General features: G+C 39.8%; 1 protein-coding gene across 1 annotated transcript in view; it reads right to left on the minus strand.

The window, feature by feature from the left end:
- The window catches only part of fgf22 (fibroblast growth factor 22), a 39,327-nt gene extending 35,712 nt beyond the window's left edge, over positions 1 to 3,615 (minus strand). The window contains exon 1 of the mRNA XM_056256432.1: positions 2,674 to 3,615. Coding sequence (XP_056112407.1) covers positions 2,674 to 3,010 — 337 coding nt within the window. The 5' untranslated portion in view covers positions 3,011 to 3,615. The remainder of the gene's footprint in view (positions 1 to 2,673) is intronic.
- Positions 3,616 to 9,453: the final 5,838 nt, after the last annotated feature.

A 9,453-nucleotide genomic window follows, 5' to 3' on the forward strand; every position in this document is an offset into this window, starting at 1 on the left:
GTTGACTTATTCCAACTGTTTTTGCACCTGAGAGTTTGGGAGCGAGAGTTGGAAAAAGTGAGAGGGAGAGTCAGTGCAGGGCTGTTTGGGCAACGCAGCAGTGTTGACGGACGCTGAGGGCTAAGCAGAGGACAAGGTGGACAGCAGCAAAGCAACACCAACAAGATCAATGTAAAACAAAGTTCTGATTCTGAGTTTACTGAATGAAGTCATGATACATATTTCAAAGCCCGTTTTTGTGAAAATCTAAAATTTCCTCTAATGTGAACCCTGAAAGCAAGTAAAGGCAATATAGAGAAATTCTGCACGGCTAATTAATGCAGTATATTTTTCTGTGAAAGGGACCCTCTTTTTTTTTTTAAATGACCTTAATTTAGGGACAGGAAATGAGAGGATGGTAAGTAAATGCTCAAGCAAATTGCTTCTGAGGGCTGTACAATTTCACCCAGCTGTATTAAGCACAAGCATCTTAGCTGATCTGAGACAGCCGTGGATAGCAGAAACTTATAAACAGATGCCATGCAACAGTTAAGATCTGCACAGTGGCAGAGCAGTTAAAGCAACTTTCCTGGAAAAAAGTCTGACTCACTCTGTTTTGCAACAACAACTAGGGTCAACCCACCATGACACAGACCAGTTAAATCCCAAATTCAAATGAACGGAAAGCCACTGCTAAACCCTGACACAGGATGACATAACGTAAAACTCCAGCTGAAACAAGTGTAAAGATAATGGAACCAAATTAGGAGGTAGGGGAGAAGTGATTTGTAATGGCCCTGATTAAAAAGACACATCTGGTGGATTTATCAGTGTATAAATCTGCCAACTTTCTACCAACTGCACCTGCTTTTTTTAAATGTGCATAAAACCAGAATTTTCAGTGGGGCTAAAATAGTCAAAGTAAAGAAAAAAGGTTCAACCCTTCACTGGGGCTTTACCCTCAAAGGGACATCTTTGCAACTTATTTAGCCCTTAAATGTAATAGCAGAACCTTAAGTGTACATATTAATACATACTCTAAAGTACTAATACCGTAATTCCTCAAATAAAGGCCGGGGCCTTTATTTACCTGAACTGCAGATGGTAGCCGGCTTTTATTTGAAGCAGGCTTTTATTAGAGGCAGGCCTTTATTTCTAATTCGCGATCCCCGCCCGCCCGCCAGCCAAGTTTCCATGGTGACGCGTCATGCTTGGCACGTGTTCACCACAGCCAAAATAGCGCTGTATGACAGATGTAGCGCTTTTATTTCTAAATATTAACAAACTTGCTTACCATGTCATCAACTATCTTCTATTCTGACTCTCAAATCCGTGTAAGTGAGTTTGTTTTGTCGTTTAAAACCCTTTATAAATGATCTTGATCTGTAACGTGAGATGGGCACCGCAGTTCGGAGATTCCTGTTGTATTTGTTAAGTTACAGCGCGTGAATTCTTCAGTTTCTCCCGAAATACATGAAAGTAAGTGGCCGGTGAACTGGGAGAAGAATAGAGTAAACTTTATAGTTACTTACACTGTGTATCTGATATGAATAAAACACGTCGCCAAATATATTTGAATGGATTGTTATTGCTGCTTCCATAGACACCATTGTGTATTTTACAAACTATAAATTTATTGTTTTGCTATAAATCATATCTATTTAAATGTCTGAAACCTAAAATAAACATGTGGTTAAAAACACTGAATAGTTGTGATATATGACAAGCGCTGAGCGCGTCCGTCTTTAAGTGTACACTCATTTAAAGTGTACCTATTCACACTATTTTTTCCCCGGCCTTAATTTAAAACCGGCCTTTATTTGTCCGCGTTGACCACGCCCCCGGCCACTATCAGAGGCCCGGCGTTTATTTGAATACCGGTCTTTATTTGAGGAATTACGGTATGCACCTAGGTACAAAGTCGTCCCTTTAAGGGTACTGCACCAGTGACAAGCTGCACCAGTGACAACAATGTTTGCACTTTTTTTCTGACAGGGTGCAGAATGTTTTAAGATTCTAAAAAAAAAACCTATGTTGAATATATGAAAATATGAAACTGTACTTAACTGCAAACAAAATATACAGTTGTAATTCAATTTTCCATTCCATTTTACAATGAAGGACCAATGAAGGATAAACTTGACAAATCCTCTCCTGTTCAACTGATCCCTTATTTATATATAAGTCAGTTTCTTCTTCCGAGTAAAAAATAAAACAGGTAACTTATATACATAAAAATTAAGACAAAGTCACAAATGTGGGATATAAAGTCACAATAACAAGAAGTCACAAGTAACAAGAAATTGTCACATTGTGAAAAATTAAGTCACAAGATAAGATGCGTTGCAATTAGGAGATATAAAGCTGCAATCATGAGAGATAAAGTCACAATTACTTTTTTTCTTTTTGAACTCTGAGGCGGAGACAGACTTCCATATTTCAAATCGTAGTATTTTGTGGGCCAATATAAGGGCCTTCACATTCCCATGAAGTGTTTTGCGTATTACAAATCCTACCTAGCAACACCTTTGTACATGCTAGTAATAAAAAAGTCTGACCCTACAAGCAGAGGACTAAAAGAGCCATAAAACTCAAATGATAAGATTCAATGGAAGATCATAAAGAGACCAAATGAGCACGACTCCCTTTCTGCAGGAACACATGCATGCAGGAAAACACTGTGTGTCTACTCACTGTCAGCGTAATTCTTCCGACGGGTGCCATCCACCTTGCCCGTCTTGTCGATGCAGAGAAAGAACTTGTTGGCGGAATAGAGGCGTCGTAGGCGAACATCACCCTCTAGATGGTTGTAGCTGCGTGTGTGCCGCTCCAGAGTCCAAGAGCAGTTTGTGCCCTGTGCCAGCACATGAAGAGGGTCATGCCCCAGTCCAGGTGGGCAACCTCCGAGAGCAGTGCAAGCCAGAAAGAGCAAGGACAGGCATACCAGGGAAAATGGATAAGAAGGGAGGGCTGAGCCAGCAAAGGTGAGGTCGAAGTGGAGACCAGCGGTAGTAGGTGTCCATTTGCACATGATGGGTCAGACTCCCAAGGTGCACCTTGCACAAGTAGTCGGCATGATGCTGGTCTTCGCTGGGTGCTCTGCCTCACGCAGACCCCTTTAGCAGGAACATGAGAAGAGATGGTAAAAGTTCTTTGAAAAAAGAAAATGGTCTTGTAACTAGCTGTCTTCTGGTTTTGCTCTTCAGAGTGATGAATGAAAACTCTGCAATTCCATCCTGAAGAAACGTCTCGGTCTTGTCAGATTGTCCTAAAGCATTCAGGTCCCTCAGTCCAACCTGACTGAGTTGCGGGAGCTTGTGTCCTGTGTGATGGCTGCACCTTGCAGGGCTCTCCTCTCAGCCAGAGGCAGAGCAAGGTGAAATGTGAGGCTGCCTGACCCGTGCCTGTGAATGAGCTGAGTTGAATGAGTGTATTTGAATGAGTGTGTGTGTGTGTGTGAGAGAGAGAGAAAGATTCAAAGAGACTACAGAGAGAAAGAGAGGGAGAGGATATGATAGAGGTGGCAGTGAGAGCAAGTCTGACGGACTGAACAAGGCAGTAAAGCTGTAAATGGGTGTCTTTCTCTCTCTCACTCTCTGTGCCTTGCTGTCTGCTTGCTCTTTGGTGGGGTGGCTCAGTTCTTTCCTGCATTTTATTCAGGGCAGGGCTTGCATCTGGGGGACTTGGATGGGTGGGGCCTGTATTATTCATAATCAAGTAAATGTCACTCTCAATATTGTTTACCTTTTACCGTACTGTCATTCATTTCCCTTAAAGGCCCACTGAAATCAAAATTTAAGTTTTTTAGCTTTTAGTATGAATATTTTAGCCTTAAGGTTATGAATAAGCTGGTGTGTTCCAAAACGGTGACAAAATTTGCATTTAGGAAATATAATAATTAAAAAAGTACAGTCTCTCACTTCCGCTAAAATGGATCACGGTATTTTATGACATCACCGCGGACTTCAGCTTCTCATCACATCTTCTGTCCAAACAAATGCTCCCTAGAATCGTCAATTTCATGATCCCTAGAAGCGTCCCGCTCCCTATGCTATAAATGGCACCTGGCCAAAGTGACAGTTGACTATGTAACGCAAAGTTGAGATGTTGCCCAGAGAGTGAAAAACAATAGAGAGACGAGAGATGGCGTATTTTCCCTGTGTTTAATAAAATTACTTAAACGTCACACTCGTCCGCATACATGGGGATCGAGTGAGAAAAAGTATACAAACAAACATCCAACTTTGGTCACAATATAAAAGGAAATAAAAGAAAGAGTACAAAAGTCGGTAGAGCGGTTATCTCTTCTCCTTACCTGTCAAATCTATAACTGACACTCTACGCGCATGCGCAGTTCTCATTTTACCTCAAATTACCATAAAAACACAAAGTGACCGTTACAACACGTCACGGAGCAATATGGGTTGGCGTTTTCCAACCGTACGTTGGTTAAGAATGAAATGGCTAGAATTTATTCACACCTCTAGTACTGAATCCAGCGTATCATCAGTGCTCGGATTCGCTTCCATGGTGCTCTCAGGTACGACTTGCAGTCTTTGAGGTAAACTAAACGCTATTGGCTATTTGAAAAGGGGGTGGAGCCATTCAATATGTCCCGCCTCAGCTTCAGTGGAAATTTCGTCAACGCATCATACAAAGCTGCGCGTTCCAAGGCACTTCAGTGGGACTTTAAGGAAATTGTTCATCCTCAGATGCGCCGTATCATTTTACATTCAAAATAAACTGTTGCCATCACATCTGTGTCTGTGGAAGTTAATAATCAGGTAAATAACAGTTTAATCAAACTGAAGTTAAGGGTTTTGTAACTACTTTAAAAAAGGATGAATTCTCCCTTACCTGTAATGGCACTTGTAAGTTAACAGTCCCAATGGACATTTAAGTCAGCTTCTGACCTAGTGAAAATCACTCTGGAATTGTATTAATGAACAGCTGGGCGCCTAAAAAAGCACAACATTTTCAGAAAGGACACCAAGTCAAATATTTACAAAATCCTTCTTTATCGCTGCTCAAGATGTTGTGTGCTCTACTTAAATAAGTGGCATTTGGCGGCACATTTGTCTAAACGAACCTCCGCTCTGAAGCACTGACATCCTTTTCAAAGCCTCCTGGTTTCAATGAAGTGTGCAGCCCAGGGGCAGAGGGTGAAAATAAGCTTGAAAAGTGTGTTTTACAGAGAACAGTCAGTCACTTCACACTTTGTAGCTAGTTAACTAACAAGTCTGTGAAGCTTTAATCCTCAAACTTAGCCTGTAAAATCCTATGGAGACAGCAGTCTGCAGTCTTTTCCAGCTCCCCGCAGTCATTCCCGTCTGCTTGGGAATATCGGCCTTTGGGTTTCTTGCTAATGTACTTCAAAGCCTAGTTTTTTTTCTAGTCTCATACATCTTAGTCCTTCATCCCCAATTAAACCTAGCTGAAGTGGACCCCTACCTTTAATTTCTCTCCTCCCCGTCAACCTTTATGCTCCTCGCAAAAATGGATGGCACAGAAAAGTACCCATCACTGTCATGCTGTGCGCTTCAACAGCTGGCTTCAGTCTGAGAAAAAGCAGTAAAAGTGGATGCAGCTTTAATTAGCGAAGCGTTCTAAGGCACTAATCACTATTACTGTTGCTCATACTTAAGGTTAGGGATCTGAACAAATGTAAGCATTAAACCTAAAGCTAATCCTGCTCAAAAAAAATGCTACAGAAAAGAATAATACCTGAAAGCATGACTTATTAAGGAGAGTTCCAAGCCAATTTTGACACAATGTAGCCAAAATTTTGTAGCTAAAAATAAAGCAAATAACTTGTCTATTGTCCTTCCCTTTTGACTTGCTTGCTGTCTAATTTACAGATGTACCCTTCCATGAAGATACAGTATGGGCAATCTTGTGCCCCTCTAGCACACTCAAAGACCCTGGAAGTCCATAATATCAGCCCCCGCTTCCTTGGAAATTGATGGTAATTACATTCTTTTAGGGGGAATTGTAAGATGTTGCACTTAGAAGTTCAAGAACAAAGTTCTGTCCACATATGAATGTCAGATGTGATGATAAACTTGTTCAGGCTAATGTGTGGATGATAGTACCTCTGCTAAATGCATGTCCACAACACAGTTATATCACTCAGAACACAACCCCGCAACTGCCATGATCTAAACCTTTTAGTAAATCAAACACAATGTACATTGCAGAATGGCTGGTGGAGCATTTTAGAATTATTTATGAAAGATCATGTCACACTAAAGAGTATTTGGCTTCTGAAAAGTCAGCTTTGTCATCACATAAATAACCAATAATAGTGAAATAATATTTTAAAATGTTACCACTTTTACTGTATATTTGATCAATAAATAAATTCAGCCTTGGTGAATATAAGAGACTTCTTTCTGAGAAATAAAAAGTTTGTTTAAAGTAAGACAGAGACCAAAATTTGGGAGCTTGGCTTTCCACGTCCGCTCAGCTTCCTAGCATCACAAAAAAATCCAAACTATTAAATAGTACTGCATACTATTATTTTTTAATGTTTTTTTTAAATGCCAAAGAATTGACAGATTCTGAAAAACTGTATTTAATGTACCGGAAGACAAAAAAATAAAAAAATAAATAACATATCTGACTTAATCTTGATTGACATGACCTCACAGAAAAGGTAACTATCTCTAATTCCACACATCATTGGCCGTCAATAGGCCTCTGCTTAGCTCCCATGATGCCATGTTATGCCGGCTGCGCCCTGAGCTGAGAAAATCTGTGCGGCCATGTGGGATGTTCACTTGCGAAAGGAACCTAATCTTTCCCAGCAGGGCTCCCATCAACTCTGGAAGTGTATGAATGGAGATAATATCTCAGTAATGAGGCCTGTTTTGTACCATCAAAGTCCTCCAAAGGGCCTGAAATCTGACCTCCCTCTTTGCGATGACGATCTCCCCCTAATAGCTCCCATTATTAATTGTTTTCGCTCTCCTGCTAACATACGGACTCTCTTCCAATCCCCCTACATCACCCACCTCCACCCCCAATGCGAACTCAGTCTCCATGTTTCGCTTCAAAGTACTTCAACTGACATTCAACCAATGGTAAATGGCATCAGCACAAAAACGTACATTTTATCCACTAGTTACTAGTATTTTTTATTTCATTTTTCGTTACATATTCTGTGGACTACTCGTATGAAACTCCCAAAATATTAGCTTATTTTGTAATAATGCGATTGTGGTGAATCGCACAATGATTTATGTCTCATGTCGACCACAGACTTCCTGCTAGATGCCTCCGATGCAGGTGGCCAAGATAACCAGAGTGCCACACTGTGCGGTCGCTTGCATAAACATCCGTTTCTAATTCGGGATCGGTCCACTGCCGCCACAACTGAAGATCAATCTACAACAAGCCTATTTGCATTTCCTGCTTCGTGACCATTGTCCATTGTAGCCAAAATCAGTGATAAGTTAGCAGTCTATCTGATCAACAGCTCATAGTATTCGTCCTCTCTGGAAAGTTGACAGAGATCTGAGTGATAACATGGACTGTTACTTTTTAAAGTGAAAAGATTGTGTATGTGATTGGTGGACATTCATCCTTAGTGATAATCAAAAAGAGACGCGACTCACAGATGTGGGAGATGTTCCAAGTGTGCAAACTTCAAATTTGCCTTCAAGTTCCATGAGGATATTTTTATTTCATATTTCTGTGCATACTGAATTATTAGTATTAACAGGTGTGGAGAGATTTTCCTAAATGTGTTGCATGAGGGTATGCTAACCTTCGCAGTGTGGTTGTAAAAACACCAAACATTGGTATGTTTAGAGGACTTAAAAAAGGACTCAATTCTGAGCAAGAATGTTCTATTTCCAGAATTGTTCACTGTCCTTCTTCCAGAAACCTCAACTCATACTTGCATGAAGCATTGGCTAATCAAGTGATAATTTTAAAAGCACCTCCTATTTCCAAAAAAAACACACCCCAATAGGTGTGCAAAAAAGTCTGAATATCAGAGTCCAAGAGAATGACAGCCTCATCCTAGCTGGAGTTATTATCAGGGTCTTGAATGGCTCTCTTCTCTCCTTTTATTGAGAGCCAATCACCCAGTAATGACTATCACACCAGAGTTTGAAACATCAAAAGGGCCTGTCAGAAAGGCGACCCTGTGAACCGTAGTAACAAACAACGTCTGAACTCCACCTACTAGCTATGCACAACTTGCTGGGATGACTGCCACCATACTGTCAAAATGTGTTTACTGACTTATTACAACATTTTAAAGTCAAATTAAATTGTTAAAGTAAACAATAATAATACAGATTTTACACACACACATACATAATACATACCATTCAAAAGTTTAAAGTCTATAAGATATAATGTTTTTAAAAGCAGTTAAATATTAAAATAACTGTTTTCAATTTTAATATGTGTTATTATATTATATGTGATGGCATAGCTGAATTTTCAGCATCATTCTTCAGTATCTGGGATTCCATCAATACGTGAAGCGAATCTTTTCAAAGTAAAAAATAAAAAGTGAATTAGGTGTGTTTCAATCAAGTTGTTTGATCGGATGACGGTGGTATTGATAACATAGTAGTAAAACACCATCAGCAGAAACAGCCGATTTGTCACATGGTTTTGATGTTCGCTACGTCAGAATTTATTTGGCAAATGCATTTACTTTCCACCTCTAGCGAGTGTGAAAACTTTTTAGCGAAATAAGAGATTTTTTTCTTCTTCAAAATTTGGTGTTTCCATCCTTCGTTTTGATCAGTTAAATGCATCCTTGCTGAATAAAACTATAGCCTATACATTTCTTAAAAGCTTATAACCCCAAACTTCTATATGCCTATACTGTAGATTTGTTAGCCTATACTCTCATCATCTATTTTCATTTTTAATTTCACATTGTATTATAGACTACAGAAGACAGCTCATAAAGTAGAAAAGCCTTAAACGCCTCACACAAAGGTGAAAACCCGAAAGACATACATTTGTGTAGCCGTACTTTGCGCGGGAAATGCCGAGGCGCATTGTGACCTTGCTGGATCAAGTGATAGGTCTACTGTATAATTTGTCAAAGTTCGCCATCTACTGCATGTATGGCTTCTAATAGCCTACACACCTTTTGAATTCAGACAATCCTTTGATAAGTAAATCGTTTATTATTTTAACACTTAAATAGGCTGTCAGTTGACAGTCACTGAGCCTTCCCCATTGTTATATCGGAAAAAACCCCCAGCTAATACCGGTTTTGTACACAAGTGTTTTTGATTATGGGAACTTATCCTGTTTTTCACTTGCATTAAGAATAGTTCCTAAAGCTTATCCAAAATAAGTGATTATATATCAATGAAATATAACCTACATACGATGTACAGTAGGTGTTTTTATCCTACGTCAAGATAAAATCTGATCGATCTGCTCGTTACTCTCTGAGGTCTGGACTCGTTATATCGCCTATGAACTAGTCAGGTCTGA

This window comes from Rhinichthys klamathensis, unplaced genomic scaffold (assembly GCF_029890125.1).
Source record: "Rhinichthys klamathensis goyatoka isolate OS25496 unplaced genomic scaffold, OSU_Roscu_1.1 h1tg000127l_1, whole genome shotgun sequence".
Classification (NCBI taxonomy): Eukaryota; Metazoa; Chordata; class Actinopteri; order Cypriniformes; family Leuciscidae; genus Rhinichthys; species Rhinichthys klamathensis.